Here is a 21033-nt window from a genome sequence, read left to right as displayed (position 1 = left end):
TCTTTGATTAGTGCTATGCCTTCACGATAAACTGCCCATTTTCCATCCTTCCTAGCGGCCCTGACTTTCGCTAATTCCGTTGCCTTATTCTTCAATTGAGCTCGTGTAAGTTCCTTAGCTATCCATATCTTGGTCCCTTTCAACTTGTAAGATTGTCGAAGAAAAGAATAGCATGTCCTTTGGAGTGCCGGATATTAGTTGTCACGTCATCATCATCATCATCATTATCATCATTAACCTTCCATTCAATATTAGGCATGGTTGCTTTGACATGTGCTAAAGTCTCATTGAAAGAGTCATTATCTTTGAACCATCCTTCAAGGAGCCCCCCCACTCTAATCTTCAATGCATTATCAGCTTCATGTTCTTTATCTCTTCCTGGATATCAGTCTTGTTTGCCTTTGTGTCGAACTCCTCAATCACTTCTTTCTTGATTGATTGTACTTCAGTATGAACCATATCTTTGATTGTAGAGAATATTGAGGAGTAGGAGGAGAATTCTTACATGAGTTCACACAATTACTGCCTGCTTGCCAGGTCCCTCTAGAACTTTTGCAAGCTCAAGCCTTAACTCTATGACTGCTTGCTGCAAATAATAAATATGTTCATGTTGTCCAATGATAGGTTGTTTGGACCCTTCTTGCTGGTAATTGCATGGATACGAAGAGGGTATCATGGCTGCAACTGTAGAGTACCGAGTCTTGATAGTTGAGGTTGATGGAGTTGAGGGGGATTTGGAGGAGAGGGTAGGCCATTCCATATTGGCTATTTCTTTAGATTTCCCTAATTGAAACTAACCTCTGAGTTGGGTTGGGGGTTTAGCCCAACTCGGGGTTAGAGACCCTAGGAGTTTGTTGCGGGAAAGTACGGGGCTGTACGGAGAATGTACGGCGGGCTGTACTGGGGACTGTACGGAACTATACGGCAGACTATGCGGAGGGACTTTACGTAGAATGTACGACGGACTGCACGGAGGGGTGCTGTACGGAGCTGGACGATGGGTGAGAGAGAGTTGTACGATGTACGGATAACGAGCGACGGGCTGTGTTGTAGTATGGGTGATGGGCTGTGGTACGGGCGCTGCGGTACGCATGACGGAGAGGCTGAGCGGAGGGGAGGTGGAGCGGGTGAGGGGTGGTTGAGGCAGAGAGGCTGAGCGGAGGGGAGGTGGAGCGGGTGAGGGGTGGCTGAGGCGGAGAGGTTGAGCGGAAGGGGGGGGGGGAGGGGGGGAGAGAGAGAGAGAGAGAGAGAGAGAGAGAGAGACGTCTACAAGAGACCTCACGGGTCTATGGGACATTGTACACACCAAAAAAGTTGCAAATACATCTGGGTATCCAGAGAGTTAAGGGAGTGCTCAAGGCAACTACCCCAATTATTTAGATGCATAACTAGCTGCTAATTCTATCTTAGAAAAACGACTTGAATAACATCAGTTTAAGATTGAGAGTCTTTAGGTTTAGATTTGAAATCACGAATCAAGGCTTGTCCATCATGATAAATTGCCCATTTTCTAGCTTTGCATGCATCCTTCACTTTAGCAAGTTCTGTTTGAGTTGAGTCGCAGTGAGCTCCTCAGATAGACGTATCTGTTAGAATTATTGTCATAACTCCAGGTAGTGGGGAAGAGAGGGTTCCTACGCCCATCACTGCAGCTAGTGCTTAAGGCGCTAGCTGCAGGCCAATGCAAATAACAAAAATAATAAATGGAAAAAAGAGGAAGCACTTACCTGAAATAGTATGTCCCGCTCGGTGTAGAGACTGGCCCTACAAAAGAGAGAAAACAACCCATTTTTTCAAATAAGATGTTAGTGGAAGGAGGAGATTACAAAAGCAACTTCTTGAAGGGAGGAGATTGAGGAGACAAGGAAAGGAGGAGATTGAGGAGACAAGGAGAAAGAGAAGGAAGAGAAATACAGAAAAAAGAGGTGAGTTTTCTTTCTTTCTTGAAATCTCGTTTTTTGTTTCAATCCTTTCAAAACAAGCATGTAATCCATAAGTGAGTTAGGAGCACTTTTCCCTCACTAGAGGTTTTTCCCCCTAACCACAGTTAGTGGGTTAACTTAGACAAAACCACCTCCACTCTTGTTTTTGGATCTTATCCTATCTATTGCATCTTCTATGTTTGCTCTTCAGCTCTTGGCTCCCTGCTTGTCTGCTTCTCTCTCTCTCTCTCTCTCACATTTGGTATCACAACAGATTGAGCTCCTGGACCTGCTTCAGCTCCTGAACCAACGCCGTCCAAATGCAGCCCGTGAGTTGCTTCGACTGTATGCTCTCCCAACGTCGTCCGTACAACTCACGTCTCGGCGCTGGTTGTATTGAGCACCCTCCGTCCGTACGCCCTGCCCATTGTTGTCCGTACAACGGAGCCGTACTTTCTGTCTTTCGTATAGGAGCTCGTTGTCCCCGTCCGTACACGCCCTACGCAATCATTTCGTACAAGCCCGTCTATACTCAACCATACGTTCTGTCACTCCTGTGCTGCCATACAATCTCGACGTCCGTACAGTGTACGGCGCCTGTATAGTCACCCGTGTAGGCGTCCGTACAACATTCCGTGCAGGCGTCCGTGCAACGCTATCCGTACAGTGTACGGCTCTCATACTGCAATCACGGTCCAGCCATACGTCGTACGATTTTCTGTGCAGGGTCTCCTTGGAGGATCATTTTGTAGGTGCTTTCCTTTGCAGGTGTTTCTTTTTGCAGAGAAATTGGGGCTTCTGAATTCTTTGCAGGCACATCGCAATTTTAGAGTGCTTTGTGCATTCTTGGTCAGACATTTCAAGCAGATTGCAGATTTGTCTAGAAATTGGGGATTTTGGTCTTGCATTCCAATTTTGTAGACAAATTTGGGGCTTTTGCAAGCAAAGTGCAATTTTGGCAACATTTGGGGCTTTTAGTCACTTTTCCCTCTTTCAGTTGCAATTTCTTGCAGGAATCTAGGACTTTTGCATTCTGGATGCAATTTGGCTGTGAACAGTCACTTTGGGAGTTTTGGAGGCAATTTTGGACTCAGCTTGTGTCACATTGTAGACATTTGCCATTTTTCCAGACAGATTTGGCAGATTTTGGGCATTTATAGAGCATTTTGATGCATTTTAAGCCTTGGATAGGCTGTGATAGCAAGCTGCCATTTTGGGCAGATTTTTTGCAGACTTTGGTTGTGCATCTTTGATCAGAGGAAGGGATTTCACTTGTCAGATTTGCTGCGTTTTTGTTTTATCTGGCAGATATGGCTCAGAACAATTCCAATGAAGTTTTTTGTGTTCTTACACAGGAGGATAAGTTGGATGGCAGCAACTACTCTTTATGGAGCTTTATGGTTTGTAATATCTTAGTTGGCAAACACGTATGGGATTATGTCAAAGGAGATGAGACAAGGCCAGAGACTGTGGTTGCACCTGCCACTCTTTCTCAACAAGGTGGAGGAAGGGGTAGCACAAGGTGCAGGACAAGTGTTAGGTGCAGCAGCTACTGCTTTGGTGCCTCCCACACAGGAACAAAAAAGGTGGGATTCATGTGATGCACAAGCTCTTTCAATTATTTCTCTTTCTGTCAAAAGGTTTATCATTCCATACATTCGGTCATGCAAGACCTCGAAGGCAGCTTGGGATATTTTGGAGAGCATGTTTGCAGCCAGAAATGATGCTCGGGTCTCTTTCCTGAAGAGAGAGCTATCTCACACACATATGGATGAGGGTGATTCCATGAATAATCACCTCACCAAGCTTTAGGATTTGAGGGAACAATTGCTGAATATAGATGAGATAATTCTTGATTCAGAGATGATTAATCACCACCACTCTGAATTCTCTTCCTGAGTCGTATCTCGGTTTTCATACCTCGCTGAATTTGTCATTGAGGGGGGGTGCTAATCCTCTCTCTTTTCACAAGTTGGTAGGACTCTTGTTGCAGGAGGAGCAAACCAGGAAGAACATGGCCACACGGGTTGGCGAGCATGCTATTCTTTCAAAATTCAAGCCTAAAGGGAAAGGGCAGTAGAAGCAACATGCTAATCAATCTACACATCAGCATAAAGCTGATTCCGAACAGCCCTCTCACAAGGCTAAAGGTGATGCAGAGAAACAAAAGAGGAAGGGTATTTGTCACTGGTCACTATATTGGTGAATGCAAGAAGAGAATAGCAAAGGAAAAGAAAAAGGATTCGGGTATGGTTGTCTCAGATGCATCAGTCCCTAGTGCACATGAAGGAGCGGATGCTACAGCCAACTTTGTGGAAGAAGATTATGCCTTCTTATCTTGCATTTCAGATTTTCAAGTGGCTGGTTCAGATACTACAGCCACTCTTAAGGATGATTCTTATGCTTTCCTGACTTGCAGCTATGACCCTTCGAAGGATGCATGCACGTTCAGTGTCAATGAGACATTGAACAGAGGGTATTTTGATAGTGGTGCATCCAAGCACATCACTTCTAGGAAGAGTCTTTTTGCATCTCTGCATGCACCACTTGCTCTGGAAAGAGGGTGACTTGTGCAAACAATTCTTCTCATTCAGTGTGTGGAGTGGGTGACATTATACTTACCTCCATGGATGGCACAGGTTTCAGAATTTCTGATGTTCTTTATGTGCCTGGTATCAAGAAAAATTACTTTCAGTGTCCTCACTCAATCGAGGAGGGTTTCAGGTCATCTTTGAAGATCCCAAGTGTGGAGTCCAAGGATGTTGTCCGGCACTATGTATTGGGGTCTTTTTCAGTTTGATGTTTATGAGAAAAGATCTGATCGTGCACTTGTAGTAAACACTCCTACTGTTGCCATGCAGAATGCGGAGTTATGGCATGCCAGATATAGACACATGAGCTATGGCAGCTTGATGACACTTGAGAAGCATGCTATGGTTGATGCATTGCCTCCCTTGGAGTCACCTCCTCCTCATGCCTGTGAAGGGTGCATCCTCGGTAAGGTCCCTGAGTAGGCTTGAGGCACCTTTGCTTGGCGGAACTCCTAGTGTAGCAAGGCATGCAAGGGGGGCTCTTTCTGTTGAATCAGCTTATGCAGGTACTCTTCTTAATGAAGAAGAACGTGATACTTTTGAAGAAGCCAAGGATAATGTGCATTGGATGAATGCCATGCACAAGGAATTGCAGTCCATTGAGAAAAATCAGACTTTGGATGTTGTGGATTTACCACCAGGAAAACATGCCATTGGTACCAAATGGGTTTTCAAAGTGAAAAGGAAGCCAGATGGGTCCATTGATAGGTACAAGGCATGGTTAGTTGCCAAAGGATATGCTCAGACAAAGGGCATGTTAGAAAATAACCCAACAGAGGGTACACACAGCGGAAGACTTATAGTAATGCCCAGGAGCTCACACAGTGTGCGGTGTGGGTGTGGAATCACAGGCTTCTTTACTTATGTGCATTCAATAGGTGTGCAGACTCATTAATAGACAATGAACCAATGAGATAGAGAAACCACGAAATAATATATTTCTGTCCACAACTATGGACACAATACAAAAGAGACAGATCCAGAGTCCCACCAATGGTGTGGTCCTCTGATCTTACCACAAAAGTCCTCCTCCTATCTGCTGGCTATCTCTAGACTAGAGTCCGCGTGCTCCACCTCGAGCGTAAGTAGACTTTCCGTCTAGGATGATCCTCTCCACCTTGCTGTCTGGGAACCAGCCTAGGTGGGCAGCTTTCTGGCTAAGTCTGCAGCCCTGCTAGCACCTCTCTATCCTCCTGAAAGTAGGTCCAGAGGGTGGCTACCTGCTGCTCCTTTCTGCTCTGGATCTGCTGCTGCAAGTGATGTTGTTGAAATGAGGCTAAATGGCCTCTTTATATAGGCCCCAAGGCCTGGCCAAAAAAACCGACTCAGTCTGTTACAGAAACCGACTCAGTCTGTACAGAAAACCGACCCCACAGTTCCCCATTTATGGGACTGTGGGCTGCCCTTTTGGGGCACTCATTACAAGGGCCCTTGGCCCATCTTTCAAGGGCAGATGCCCTATAAATACAGGGTCCAGTCCCCCCCAAAACTTACTGCAGACAGTGCGCCTCCTGTCTAGATCCATCGCAATCTGTCCCAGCCATACTTCCGCACTTTTCTGGCCCTCTGTCCTGCACATAACAGATCTAGATGTGCTGCCCACATGACAGCCATGATGCTGTCTATGTGGCAGCCCTTTTCTCTCTGTTTCTGTTGGGTACTGCCCTAGGTCTCCCTCCCCCATGCTCTCCTCATATGGGGGCTTACAGATGGGGAGGTGACCTTTCCAACACCCCCTCTCACCGACACATCTCAGCCCAATGCCAACACGTCGATGAAGATGCTCCAGTAACTCCCTGGTCGTAGTCCTCTGGAACCTTTTGGTGTCGAAATCTTTTCCTGGCTTTTCATCCAGTGGCTCCTGCTCCACCAAGTCCGGTTCCGCTTCCGCACACCATCCTGGTACACAGGTCCATCTCTGGTAGCACCTCCTGGTACCACTTCCTTCAGTCACATTCCCGCCTCTGAACTCGAGCAACCGAGCCGTCACGATCTTCCAGTCGTCCCCCTCATAATGAGTGAACAACCTGGAGTCTTCCAGGCACCATGCTCTGAGGGTCTGTTTCAACCCGTCCTTCCTTTGGCAAGGTCTGCAACCAATGAATATTTCCAGATAACCTGGACCATGAACTCTCGCTGAGTTCTCGAGCAGGTACTCTTCTGGCTTCAGTAATCTTTGTCCACCACCTTCTAGCAATCTGCGTCCGAGATTTGAAGAAGCACCAAAACTTCCCCTTCTGCCTTCGAAGAAGGCCACTTCCTTCCAATCTCTTATCACCTGAGACAAATGAAGAGCAGAATCTCTCCACAGCATACTAGAAAGGCTCAAATGCAGAATATCAAATACATACCAGACTGTTGAACTGCCTGAATGTTCGCTTTGAAAGCAAACCCTGTACCTCAATGAGGCACCCGCCAAGATCCTGTGTAATCCTGTACTGTCCCCTTCTGAAGTCCAGCATCCGTCTGACCATGAGACCCCAGGGCTTTCCATGGAATCCACCCTCGTGTTAGTGTCAACAGCTACGCACCTGGAAGGTACCAAGCGCTCCATACTGTCCTTCACCTTCACAAAGGCATCTGACTCCTCGTCGACCCAACTCTCTATGTCAGACATCCTTACTGTGATTTCGGGATCAACATACCTGACCTCGGTAACACTCGGTGATGTATTATTTTCCCTCTGAATCTGGGTCAGACTCCTGTTTGTTTTTCAGATCCGCCTTTTTCTTTCTGCAGTGCTTTGCAAAATGTCCGGGCGTATCACAATAGAAACACTTCTTCTTGTGCTTCCTCTTCGAAGTCCCCTCGTCATCAGAGTCATCTTTATTGGACTTGCCACTGTTAGGCTTGCCCTTTCCCTTACCTGCGGAATCCTTCACCAGCATCGCCTTGTCGTCTTTGTCCCCGTTGTAGAGCTTCTCCCGAGCTTCCTCCTGTAGCAGTAAGGGACACAACTCCTCAAATGTCAGAGGTTTGGTCCTCTGTCCTGCTGTCACAGCTGTAACAAAGCTCTTGAAACTCCGAGGCAATCTCCTCAGTACCATCAAGGCCAGATGGCATGAGTCTGTCTTCTGACCAATCGCTGCTAACTGATCCCGCACCACCTTGACCTTCGTCAGATGATCATGCACCGTATCGCCTTCTTCCATATCAAGATTGCAGAGTTGATGTTGAAGAAGACAGAAACTCAGCACGAAGACTTTGTATAAATGGATGCTCAAGTATGTGTGGGTGTGTGGATTTGTATGTGTGAGAGCATATTTTTATACTATGGTCTACACCCACTGTTGGGCGCTGATGACGTCAGTGGGGATGTCATAGTAGCTAGTCCGTGCTATGCATGATGGAGTTTATGGTTTTCAACCTTGTGAGTGACTATCATGAGATTGAAACTGCACTATGTTGTGTTTTTAGAGGATGAGTTTGGGAATGTTCCTGGATTCATCTAGGTATATTGATGTTGAAGAAGCACGATCCGGGAGGTATTATCTGTCTCGTACAGATTCTTCAGTGTGGCCCACGCCTCTACTGACGTCTCGGCCAGCTGGATATGCGGAAGAACAGAGTCCGCCGTAGTCCCTATGATTATTGCCAGGGCATGGGCATCTCTTTCTTCCCAAGCTTCAAGCTCTTCTCTGTCTACTGCCATGAGTACCTTCCCTTTACTGTCCACCATGTCTGCCGGCTTCGACTCCTCTCCCGTGGTCAGCTTCCACAACTTCGGAGCCACTAAATGACTCCAGATCTTCACTTTCCAGATCGGGTAATTAGTCCCGTCCAGGTTCCCAGACTCTCCAAAGTTAGGGATAGTGAAAGAGAGAAAACTGGAGGAGGAGGAAGGGATAGCAGGGGCTGAAGAGGCTGTAGTTGTCGACATCTCTGCTATATATACCACTCAGCAAAGTCAACCAAACTCACATGCAGTAAACCAGAACTCTGAACGCACCTGACTGAACCTGAGTCACCCTCCTTCTCGCAAGGGCACAATCCTCCAGTCGTGGAAGTCGATTCCCAAGAGCTTCTGAATCAGGTTCGTCCTTCAGCAAGGTCCCTGCCTTCAGGCTCCCACACCTGTGAGCCTCCTACTTGGGCTCTGATACCATGTTAGAAAATAACCCAACAGAGGGTACACGCAGCGGAAGACTTATAGTAATGCCTAGGAGCTCACACAGTGTGCGGTGTGGGTGTGGAATCACAGGCTTCTTTACTTATGTGCATTCAATAGGTGTGCAGACTCATTAATAGACAATGAACCAATCAGATAGAGAAACCACGAAATAATATATTTCCGTCCACAACTATGGACACAATACAAAAGAGACAGATCCAGAGTCCCACCAATGGTGTGGTCCTCTGATCTTACCACAAAAGTCCTCCTCCTATCTGCTGGCTATCTCTAGACTAGAGTCCGCGTGCTCCACCTCGAGCGTAAGTAGACTTTCCGTCTAGGATGATCCTCTCCACCTTGCTGTCTGGGAACCAGCCTAGGTGGGCAGCTTTCTGGCTAAGTCTGCAGCCCTGCTAGCACCTCTCTATCCTCCTGAAAGTAGGTCCAGAGGGTGGCTACCTGCTGCTCCTTTCTGCTCTGGATCTGCTGCTGCAAGTGGTGTTGTTGAAATGAGGCTAAATGGCCTCTTTATATAGGCCCCAAGGCCTGGCCAAAAAAACCGACTCAGTCTGTTACAGAAACCGACTCAGTCTGTACAGAAAACCGACCCCACAGTTCCTGACACGTCCCAGCACTCCTGAAACCCCTGATCTGCAAAATAACCACACACAACATCAGAACTGAGCAGGCTGCTCACCACCCAACCGTGACATCTACGGGATGTGATCCCGAATCAGAAGATGTCCCCTCCGAGCCACGAGCTGAGCTACTGGCACGAACTCCCAATCAGATCCCAACCAGCCTGGTGTCCCATACCACCAGGTGGCGCTGTGAAGCCCTGGATCTGCCACTGGGCCTTGGGCTACGCTAAGATGCAGGCGCGCGTCCGCGACACAATCCAGGATCAGACCTAGCACCTGGGAACGAGACTTGCTCCCAACTGCCCTCTGAGAACTGAACCCCCTGGGCCTCTTTTATAGACTCGGGCCCCGGCGCCAAAAATAGCGAAGACCTATAAATAGTTCGTACCCTTGCCACTCAACCCGAGAATCAAGCCTGCCTAGCTCTAAGCCTCCCCAGGCTAACCTGAGCTAGTTCTGTGTACCTAGTACACGTCAGATACCGATCCGTGCACATGACATACTCCCCCTCCTCTAAGAACTCACTCCTGAGTTCGCTAAGAAATCGGGAAATGTTCTTTGGAGGTTTTGTAATGTCTCCCATGTTGCATCCTCCTCAACACGATCCTTCCATTTAATCTTGTATTCCGTGATAGTACGATTTCGAATCTGTCTTTCACGGAATTCAAGAATAGATTCAGGTTCGTGAGGAATAAAAGTTAAATCTGTAACTTCTATAATCTCATGAGGAGAAACAATTTGATCATCTACACCCAATACTTCTTTCAGTCTACTGACATGAAAGACTGGATGTACTTTAACATCAGGAGGCAATTCTAGTCGATATGCAACTGGTCCAATTCTTTTAATGACCTTGAATGGGCCACAATATCTGGGGGATAATTTCGGAACCAAACCAGTACTTAGGCTCTTGGATTCCTTAGGAATTCTCAAATATACCATCGTTCCTTCAGAGAACTCTCTAGGTGAACGATGTCTATTAGCATAAAATCTGTCCCGATCTTGGGCACTTCTAATAGACTCCTTGGCAAACTGCAACATTTCCTGCATGTCTTGCAAGAAGTTCTTAGCAGCATCATTTTGAATCCCTTTTAATCCAACCATAACTGGTGACTTAGGTTGAAACCCGTACATAAGCATAAAAGGACTATAACCTGTACTAGAATGCTTTGCACTGTTGTAAGCAAATTCAATCATGGGTAGATAATCTTCCCACGAAGACTGTCTCTTAGATACATATGCCCGAAGCATGTCTTCAACCAACTGGTTGACCTTCTCTGTACTGCCATCAGATTGTGCATGATCCGAGGAACTCATACTTAGAGTAGTTTCTAACTTCTCAAATACAAGTGTCCAAAAGTTACTTGTAAACTTTGAGTCCCTGTCACTGACTATGTCAGATGGCAAACCATACAGCTTGAACAAGTGGTCCACAAACTCGTGAGCCAACTGAACAGCTGAAATAGTTGTTCTTGTAGGTAAGAATCTAGCCATTTTTGTCAAACGGTCAACTATGACCCAAATAGAGTCATGACCCTTGCGCGTACGAGGCAAACGAGTAATAAAATCCATGGAAATACTTTCCCATTTATTACCTGGAATCTGTAATGGCTGTAATAAGCCCGCGCTTCTAAGGCGTTCAGCCTTAGTAACCTGACAAACTCGGCAACCTAGCACATAGTTCTCTATAAATGCACGCATCTTAGGCCAATAAAAGGTATGCTTCACAAGAGACAGAGTCCTATGTATACCGGGATGTCCCGCACTAGGAGCATCATGACACTCCCAGAGAATCTTGGATTTTAGGTCCAGAACATCAGGCACACAAATCTTTTCATTCCGGAACAGCAAGCCGTTCCTAATCATCCACTGACCTCCCGCCGCCTGTATCCTAGGTGGCACAATCCCTGAGTCCTGGTCAACCATGGAGCTCCCATCCTGGACTCTCTGCCAATAAGAACTGAAATGATTATCAGTTGCGTATAGCCCTCTCAAGGATTGAAATAGGTCTGAGGATATTTCCGTAAATGACAAAGCATTTACAAACTTAACCCGACTTAAGGCATCCGCCACACTATTCAACGAACCCTTACGATAACGTATTTCGAAATCAAAATCCTGCATTAGCTCTGCCCATCTAGCTTTCCTTCCTCTCAATTCTGATCCATCACACACATACTTGATTGACTGGTGATCAGTCAATACAAGGAACTTTGAACCATACAAGTAATGTCGCCAAACCTTGAGAGCATACACCACCGCATAAAGTTTCTTCTCGAGTGTGGGCCAACGATACTGAGTGTCGTCTAGCTTTTTACTCTCAAAAGCTACAGGTCTGCCCTCTTGGAATAGAGCTGCCCCAATCGCATAATCACTCGCATCGGCCTCTAAAACATAAGGCCGGGTAGGATCGGGTAATGCAAGAACGGGTGCTTCCTTGATAGATAACTTCAAGGTTTCAAAAGCCTTGTTCATTGCATCATTCCAAGGGATCGGTTGAGTAGACCTGCGTCCACGACCTTTCAATATGTTGGTCAAGGGTACCGTGATTTGTGAATAATCACGGACTGACTTCCGAAGAAATACCGTAAATCCTAGGAAAGAACGAAGTTGTTTCACAGTCTGAGGGATAGGCCATTCTAAAACCTTCTGGATACGATCCAGATCAATGCTAATACCTTCAGAAGAAATCTTGTGTCCTAAGTAAATGATCTCCTTCATAAAGAAGTCACATTTACTCATCTTGGCATAAAGCTTATGCTGTCTTAGAACAAGTAAGACAACCCGAAGGTGTCCTATATGATCCTCAAGCGTTTTACTATATACCAAGATATCATCTAAGAACACTACAACAAATTTGCCCAGATAATCTCTGAACAAATCGTTCATCATCTGCTGAAAAGTAGCAGGAGCATTGGTCAAACCAAAAGGTAATACGAGGAACTCGTAATGACCATACCTAGTCCGGAATGCGGTCCTATCTATGTGTTTAGCATAGATACGGATTTGGTGATAACCCGTACGCAAATCAATCTTAGTGAAATACTTCGCTCCGGCCAAACGGTCTATCAAATCATCAGAACGAGGTAAAGGATAGCGGTTCTTAATTGTAACTTTATTTAATCGTTTATAATCTATACACATCCTCCAGGAAGAATCCTTCTTCTTTCTTAAGAGGACAGGTGCACCCCAAGGAGATTTACTTGGGCGGATATAGCCCATATTCAGGTAATCCTGAAGCTGGATAGCTAACTCATCCTCCTCTACCTGGCTCATCCTATACGGTGGTACACTGATAGGTTGAGCCCCTGGGACTAAGTCTATGCGATGATCTACTGCCCTTTCTGGGGGTAACCCTTCCGGCAGTTGAGCTGGGAATACGTCCTTAAAATTATCTAACAACGTTCTCAATTCTCGGTGTTCAAACACACTTAATTCATTTTTGTTAATTACTGAAATAATAAATGAAGAAAGTGGAATCAAAACACACTGATAGACATCATAATGAGAAGTGTTCAATATATTCCGAAGCTGCATCGCAGATACAAGAGGGCCCTGAGAAGGGATAATCTTATCACACTGAATACAAAATTGGGTGCCTTTGTTTTCAAAAGAAAGCGTATGCTCCGTCCATCCAATCTGGATATTGTGGGTTTTAAACCACTCTATCCCGATCAGCAAGTCTACATGCTCTAAATGCATAACGTAACATGTGAGAGCTCCTGTGTAGGCTTGAATCCGGATGGGAAGCGCTTCAACCTTGCGATCCCAAAACTGCTTCCCGGCTGGAAGCTGCACCTCGTAGGTGTGGTCGCTAGGTACTGTGGACAGCCCCATCTTCTGCACAAATTTGTAATTAACAAAATTGTGAGAGCTGCCCGGATCAAAGAGAATGTGAACCCGTTGGTCCCTAACTTCTCCATAAACTCGGAAAAGATCATGGGAACCAAACAACGAAGTATTAAAGGTACAATTGCAAGAAAGGGGGCAGGTAATGACATTTACTGAAATACCTGTCATCGTAACCTGGTTGGCTCCCTTGGCTGCGGTACGCGGACCTGCCTGGAGCTTCGGTCCTAGCACCAATCTCTGGTTCTTCCGCTTAGGACACTCATTCTTCGTGTGGCCCCGCTCCTCGCAATAAAAACACCGGCCCTCTTTCTTGAGCCTGAGAGTGCGAAGGAAACGGGCCTTACCATTCTTCGCAGGAGTTAAGCTTTTCCTGGAGGCGTTGTCCGTAGACTTCATCTCCGCAATACCAGTTGCTTGCTGAAAGAACTTGCGTTTGTTCTTTCCGTTCGTCTCGGTAACTGTGGTTGTCTTGATACCGGCCATGGTATCATCATATATACGCGCATATGTCATGGCTTCCTGCAATGTTGTGCACTTGTTATTCTTAATCTGTAACTTATAGGAGTCTGGCAAACCATCCACGAAAAAACCTAACAAGGTTACAGGATCCATTTTGGTGGCCCTGGTTTGCAGATCCCTAAATCTCTGAAGATACACTTCAAAAGTTAAATTCAACTTTGACATATCGAGGGCTTTGAGCTTGCTGACGATATCGTAGTCATCTTCCTTCTTCAGGAACTCCTTCCTGAAGATACCCTCAAATTCTGTCCAAGTGTCAGGCTTAGGCTGGAGTTCTTTCCACCAAAGCAAGGCTTTACCTGACATAAACCCTGCTGCTAGCTGAATCTTTTTCTCGTCTGGATAGGGGTGAAATTGGAAGTGAACTTGCCACTTGTGCAGCCAAGTGTCAACCACCTCCTTTGTTCTTGATTTCTGGTCACCTGGAAAGGGATCCGGAGTGATATTCGGGCCTAGCACGGAGGCCATGGCATCCACATGCGTGAGTGCCTGAACCGTGCTAGCCAGAAGAGTCAAAGTAGCTTGTATCCCTTGGAGTTGCTGTGTCAACCCCGACTGATTAGCGTTGACCTGCTCAAATTTACCATCTAGAGCAGTCGTGAACTCACTGAAGGCTTTCTTAGTGATCAGGTCGTCATAGAGACCCTGATCATCCTCTCCCACTGGAGTGTAATCTAATTCCTGCTCTCCCATAGTGAACTCGGGATTCGGAGCATCAGACATGGCTGAATACTAACTCGATTACAAACGGAGAGAAATAAATAACTGAAACGGAGCACGGAGGGAGATGGAGTAGAAGAAAACCGTCCCAGATAAATCTGACAGAAAAGATGCTGAAATCTGGAAGACCACGAGTCCCGGTGCCTCCCCGAATCTGCAAACCGGATGCGCAGTCTGCAGAAAAAACTGTACGGTCTGCTGACGTGGCCTGTACGGCTGCTGACGCAGGCCGTACGGTGGCTGCAGGTGCAGGCGCAGCTGCTGTACGGAGCAGCAGCAGGTACAGAAGCAGACGGTACAGTCCGTACAGGCTGTACGGCTGTCGCTGCAGCTGTACGGGCTGGTACGGAAGCCTTGGGAGCTGCGCTGGGCTGACGCAGGCGAGGGCTGCAGCAGAGGAGCTAGTCGAAATAAGGCGCAGGCTGAAGGGCGAGTATGGCTGGCACGAAATTCGAGGTAAGATCTCGAATCTAGGGCTGCTTGTGGGTTGCCTAGCACCCAGCCCCCACCTATATAGGGTGCAGGGCTGCCTGATTTGGAAGCTAGGCTTCCAAAAAAGGCTGAGCCCCCTCCAGCTTTGGAGGGGTGCTTTTGCGAAAAAAAGCACCTTCCTCCTACGCAGGCTGCACGCAGCCCTAGGCGCAGGCTGTTCGCAGCCTGTTGCGCAGGCTGTTCGCAGCCTATTGCGCTGGCTGTGGACAGCCTATTGCACAGGCTGTCCCGCCACTTCTGCCTCGCCTACTGCGCCCCTTCCTACACCCCGCATCCTCTACTCCCTGGCTGTCAATTTCCTGCCCTATTCTCCTTCCTTTCTGCTCTCCTTCTCCTCCCTCAGACTTCTCTCTGTAGCCTTCAGAATTTTCGATTCTATTTCACTCCTCTTCTTCTTCCTTTCCCAGATATTTCTTCACCCCTTCTACCCCAGGTAGACAGCAAAAACGCAGCAGGAAATCTCGAATTTTAGGGCATACCTGGAAGAGAAATCCGTCAAATTTCTCGCATCAGAAGTTCCTACCTCAGGAGCTGGCTCTGATACCAACTGACACGTCCCAGCACTCCTGAAACCCCTGATCTGCAAAATAACCACACACAACATCAGAACTGAGCAGGCTGCTCACCACCCAACCGTGACATCTACGGGATGTGATCCCGAATCAGAAGATGTCCCCTCCGAGCCACGAGCTGAGCTACTGGCACGAACTCCCAATCAGATCCCAACCAGCCTGGTGTCCCATACCACCAGGTGGCGCTGTGAAGCCCTGGATCTGCCACTGGGCCTTGGGCTACGCTAAGATGCAGGCGCGCGTCCGCGACACAATCCAGGATCAGACCTAGCACCTGGGAACGAGACTTGCTCCCAACTGCCCTCTGAGAACTGAATCCCCTAGGCCTCTTTTATAGACTCGGGCCCCGGCGCCAAAAATAGCGAAGACCTATAAATAGTTCGTACCCTTGCCACTCAACCCGAGAATCAAGCCTGCCTAGCTCTAAGCCTCCCCAGGCTAACCTGAGCTAGTTCTGTGTACCTAGTACACGTCAGATACCGATCCGTGCACATGACATAAGCGCGCGTCCGCGACACAATCCAGGATCAGACCTAGCACCTGGGAACGAGACTTGCTCCCAACTGCCCTCTGAGAACTGAACCCCCTGGGCCTCTTTTATAGACTCGGGCCCCGGCGCCAAAAATAGCGAAGACCTATAAATAGTTCGTACCCTTGCCACTCAACCCGAGAATCAAGCCTGCCTAGCTCTAAACCTCCCCAGGCTAACCTGAGCTAGTTCTGTGTACCTAGTACACGTCAGATACCGATCCGTGCACATGACAGTTCCCCATTTATGGGACTGTGGGCTGCCCTTTTGGGGCACTCATTACAAGGGCCCTTGGCCCATCTTTCAAGGGCAGATGCCCTATAAATACAGGGTCCAGTCCCCCCCAAAACTTACTGCAGACAGTGCGCCTCCTGTCTAGATCCATTGCAATCTGTCCCAGCCATACTTCCGCACTTTTCTGGCCCTCTGGCCTGCACATAACAGATCTAGATGTGCTGCCCACATGACAGCCATGATGCTGTCTATGTGGCAGCCCTTTTCTCTCTGTTTCTGTTGGGTACTGCCCTAGGTCTCCCTCCCCCATGCTCTCCTCATATGGGGGCTTACAGATGGGGAGGTGACCTTTCCAACAGGGCATAGATTATGAGGAGACTTTTGCTCCTACATCCTGGATGACAACTATCAGATCAGTTATTGCCATGGCTGCAACTTTTGTTTGGAATGTTCATCAGTTGGACATAAAAACAGCTTTCCTTAATGGGGACTTGCAAGAAGAGGTTTATGTCAAACCTCCTCCTGGCTTTGAAATTTCGGGCAATACACATCAAGTTTGCAAGGTGAAAAAAGCTTTATATGGGCTGAAACAAGCCCCACGTGCATGGTATGCCAAGATTGATGCCTTCTTGACAAGCAAGGGGCTGCACAATAGTCCAACTGAAAGCACCCTCTACATCAAGAAGGATGGGGGGGATATTTTAGTCATCATTCTTTATGTAGATGACATGTTGCTCACAGGATCAAATGAGGAAATAATTGCAGATTTCAAGGATGAACTGAAAGCTGAATTTGGCATGACAGATTTGGGCATGTTAAATTTCTATTTGGGGATCCAGTTCATACAAGACAAGCGTGGCATTGTTATGTCTCAATCCAAGTATGTGTAAAAGCTCTTGGATAGATTCAACATGCAAGAGTGTAAGCCTATAGCCACTCCCATGGAGCCAGGGCTGAAGCTTACTATGTATGATGCAGGTGAGGTGATCAGTGGGTGCCACACTTCATAGCGAGGCTGTTGGATGCCTCATTTATTTGTGCAATACACGGCCCGATATTCAGTATGTAGTATCTCAGGTGAGCAGGTATATGCACAGCCCAAAGACAACACATTGGCAAGCTGTAAAACGCATCTTTCGTTACTTGCAAGGCACAAAGTCTTATGGCTTGATGTTTCCCAGGGGGGGGTGACTTGCAGATGCATGCTTACAGTGACTCAGATTGGGCTGGAGACTATGACACTAGGTAGTCTACAAGTGGTAATTGTTTCTTTTTGGGGAAAGCTTGCATTTCTTGGCTGAGCAAGAAACAATCTACTGTGGCTACTTCCTCATGTGAAGCTGAGTATAGGGCAGCTTTCACAGCAACAATTGAATGTGTTTGGCTGCGTCGTTTGTTTGCTGATCTTCATCTCTCATTGGAGGATCCTCCTCCAAGTCTCACTGATAGTCAGAGTGCTATAGCAGTGACAAAGAGTCCTGTGTTTCATGCTCGCACGAAGCACATTGAGGTTCATTATCATTATGTCAGAGAGAAGTTGCATGCAGGGGAGATCGATATGATCTATGTGTCAGCACATGACAATGTTGTAGACATCTTCACTAAAGCACTTCCACGTGAGAAGTTTGAGGCATTTCGCAGTGCCGTGAACTTATCTCCTTTTGGTGATTGATCACTTCTTGTAAATCATCAAATTGGCACTGCCGGGGGGTGTTAGAATTATTGTCATAACTCTAGGCAGTGACCAATGTAATCCATAAGTGAGTTAGGAGCACTTTTCCCTCACTAGAGGTTTTTCCCCCTAACCACAGTAAGTGGGTTAGTGTGGTTTTTTCACTTAGACAAAACCACCTCCACTCTTGTTTTTGAATCTTATCCTATCTATTGCATCTTCTACGTTTGCTCTTCAGCTCTTGGCTGCCTGCTTGTCTGCTTCTCTCTCTCTCTCTCTCACACACACACAATATCAATGTACCTTTCAGCTTGTTTGTTTGTCGGAGAATCTTGGTTCTTCTTGCCCTCTCTGTGAAATAAACTTGTTACTTGTGTTCCCTTCTGAGAGATACAACTGATGTCAGTTTCATCCCATTCTATCTGTGTTATCTCCTTCTTGAGACACGTGAGCTTTTCTTCTTCTGCATATCCTTCCATGAAAATATCAACCAGACAGCCAAGGCAATCCTCGGCAGCTCCCCAATGCGCAATATTTTCTTATTTTTTGCTATGTTTTTATGCTCTTTTACCTCTGTATAAAGATATGCTTTGTTGATTTTGTTATTGGCTATAATAGCCATCTCTTTCTTGGCTGAGCTGTCCTGAGTGGTAATCATCTCTTCGACCGTAGAAAGCTGCGCCATCCGCATATATGTGCAATACTAAGGCATAGCCAACAACCTGAACTCCTTCTCTGCTATTTATTTACATCAAATCTTCCAGCTCATTTATGAAGAGGTCAAAACGAGTTTGGGAAAGGGGGTAGCCTTGCTTGACCCCTACGTCACTACTTCCCTGGAACAAGATCCATCTACCATTGGCTATGCTGACTTGGCTAGCACCTTCTCGTAAAGCCTGTATGTAGCTTCTCTGAGCTCCAGAGGAACTTGGAGGTTTTCTAGTCTCTCCCATACTTTTTTATGTGGTACTGTGTCAAAGGCCATTTCTACAAAGCAACAGTAGACAACTCCTCTTCTATTCTTTGGCCCCTTTGTGCTGCCCTTATGGCAAACAAGGTCCACCGTCGAGTGCTTGGGACAGAACCTTGCTTGCGATGGTTCTGCCTGTGCCCATCTGCTGATTGCTTTCTCAAGGATGGTTCCATATAACTTGGCCATCAGGCTACTCATCATGATGGTTTTGTATTTTTTTGCCATCTTGCTGTTTCCTCCTTTGTGAATGGGCACAATGATGCTTAGTTGCGGCTGTAGGGGAAAGCCCGCCTCTAAATCCTTAGTCATGATCTCCTCTTTGTCTTTTCCCCACCCCATTTCACATTTCAGCCACTAAACTTTGTGTGTGTGGGGTCTTTTCATTTGCTAGCTTTTTCATCCCTTTTCCACATCTTTTTTTGCTATGGCATTATCTGTTGATTTCGTAGAGGAATCCGATTGACCTTCTCTCTTCTCCGTTCCTCTTATAGAGATCTTTGACCCGTTGATTGCTGCCATGTAACCTCAAAAAAACTTTTTGGGGTTCTGTTTAAGCTCCTCAAGGCTCTCAAGTTGTTTCCTCCTGAGAAACTCTCATTGTATCTGGCTTTTTTAGTGTCATAGACCGTTTGGTCTTTCGAAGACATTAATACTCTCTCTCTCTCTCTCTCTCTCTCTCTCTATACACACACACACACACACACACATAGTCTTGTCTTCCTTTATGTAATAGGATTCAATAAGGTGCACAATAGCTTGGCATAGTCGAGATTTAAAGCACAACAACTTCCACGTTGTGACCTTTTGAGAGCAGTTTCATATTTTGGAAACTTGGTTGATGCTAAAGGGAGTCATGTTCATTACAAACACTCTACACCCTTAAAAAATATGGTGAGCTTTGAAGAGGAACTTTTCTTGCAGCATTTGGCAAGTGGTAAAGAGCTTGCAGTGATTACAAAAAACCTTGTGGCGAAATGCTCAATGCCCAACCTTTGCATATTACAAACTTTTGGAACTTTGGAGAGTGCTTCCCCAAAGGAAACATATTTAACTACTGTAACTGGCCTAGAAAGAAGGCTCACTGTTAGTATTATCAAGATTGATTTTGACAAGGTATATGATCATATCAAACGGTCTTTACTTTTACCATTAGGATTATGCACTAGTGTCAATTTAGCTAGACAGGATGTCTTGTTGTCTCACTGATATATCATAAATAGTGAAAAGTCATGAGTTAGTGTTCTAAGAGTGCACACAATCCATCGTTGCTGGACAATAACACTTGCCATCTTTTGGCAGGTTTAAAGGTAGGATTCTAGGATGTGCTTACTAGCTGGATTTTCCCATTTCCTATCTGTATTGTTAAATAGAGGGGCGATTTGAAGAGGCTCCATTCTATGGTATCAGTGGACTACTATGTATAAAGGATCTGGATGGTATTTCTGTTGGATAGTGACGTTGGTGTGCATGTTTTTGTTTTGTAGAATTTTCCTTGCCAAGAGGTGGAGAGACACAATAAACCAGAAGTGGAGTTCAAGTGAGTGATATGGAAGACCATGAGCCAATGTTGGCAAGAATTTTAAAGTTGTAGGTTTTAGAAATCTTGTGTGGGTCAAAAGATGGCTTGTAGACTTGTAAATAAATCCTCACTTGTGTGTGAATGAGTACATATGTGCATGTATGATAGAAATGTCCATTTGATCGGATGCACTTATAAGATTACGTATGTGTGTGGATGGTTACATATGTGTGTGTACGAGTGAATTCTCAATTGTGTGTGGATGAGTACATATGTTTGTCTATGAGAGAATGTTCATTCGATTGAATGATGATGTATATAAGGGTCTTTGTAGCTGGTAGTCTCGGCTGTGCATGATGAAATTGCTGGTTCTTAATGGTGTAGTTCTCTGTCACGGGCTTAAAGCTGTATTATTTGTTTTGACTTGTGTTGATGAGTTTGGACATTTTCCCAGACTCTTCTGATATACATCTATTTTGGTGCATTGTAACTTGGGTTTGGATAGGTTACATAGATATTGGTGTTTCCATGGGATGTGCAGGGCTCGTTCTAGTTTTGTTTTGAAGCAGCCACTTGTTTTTACTAAAGCAGCCATGTCTGCTTGAAGGTATCTTGTTATATGTGTTGTGAGAGACTCTAGACAGTTCAGTTGACTATTTCAAGAAAGCATGCAGAGAGTTAATGAT

General features: G+C 46.1%; 1 protein-coding gene across 5 annotated transcripts in view; it reads left to right on the top strand.

Moving 5' to 3' along the window:
- The window catches only part of ARPC4 (binding protein), a 71107-nt gene that overhangs the window by 15227 nt on the left and 34847 nt on the right, over positions 1-21033 (top strand). For all 5 annotated transcript variants that reach the window (XM_087381380.1, XM_087381381.1, XM_087381382.1 and 2 more), the window contains one exon: positions 20313-20365. In XM_087381380.1, coding sequence (XP_087237506.1) covers positions 20313-20365 — 53 coding nt within the window. The remainder of the gene's footprint in view (positions 1-20312; positions 20366-21033) is intronic.

The sequence above is a fragment of the Dipteris shenzhenensis genome, chromosome 11 (genome assembly GCF_047967505.1).
Source record: "Dipteris shenzhenensis isolate YYH24624 ecotype China chromosome 11, Dip_SZ_1.0, whole genome shotgun sequence".
NCBI classification, from domain to species: Eukaryota; Viridiplantae; Streptophyta; class Polypodiopsida; order Gleicheniales; family Dipteridaceae; genus Dipteris; species Dipteris shenzhenensis.
This window is presented reverse-complemented; position numbering and strand designations above follow the sequence as displayed.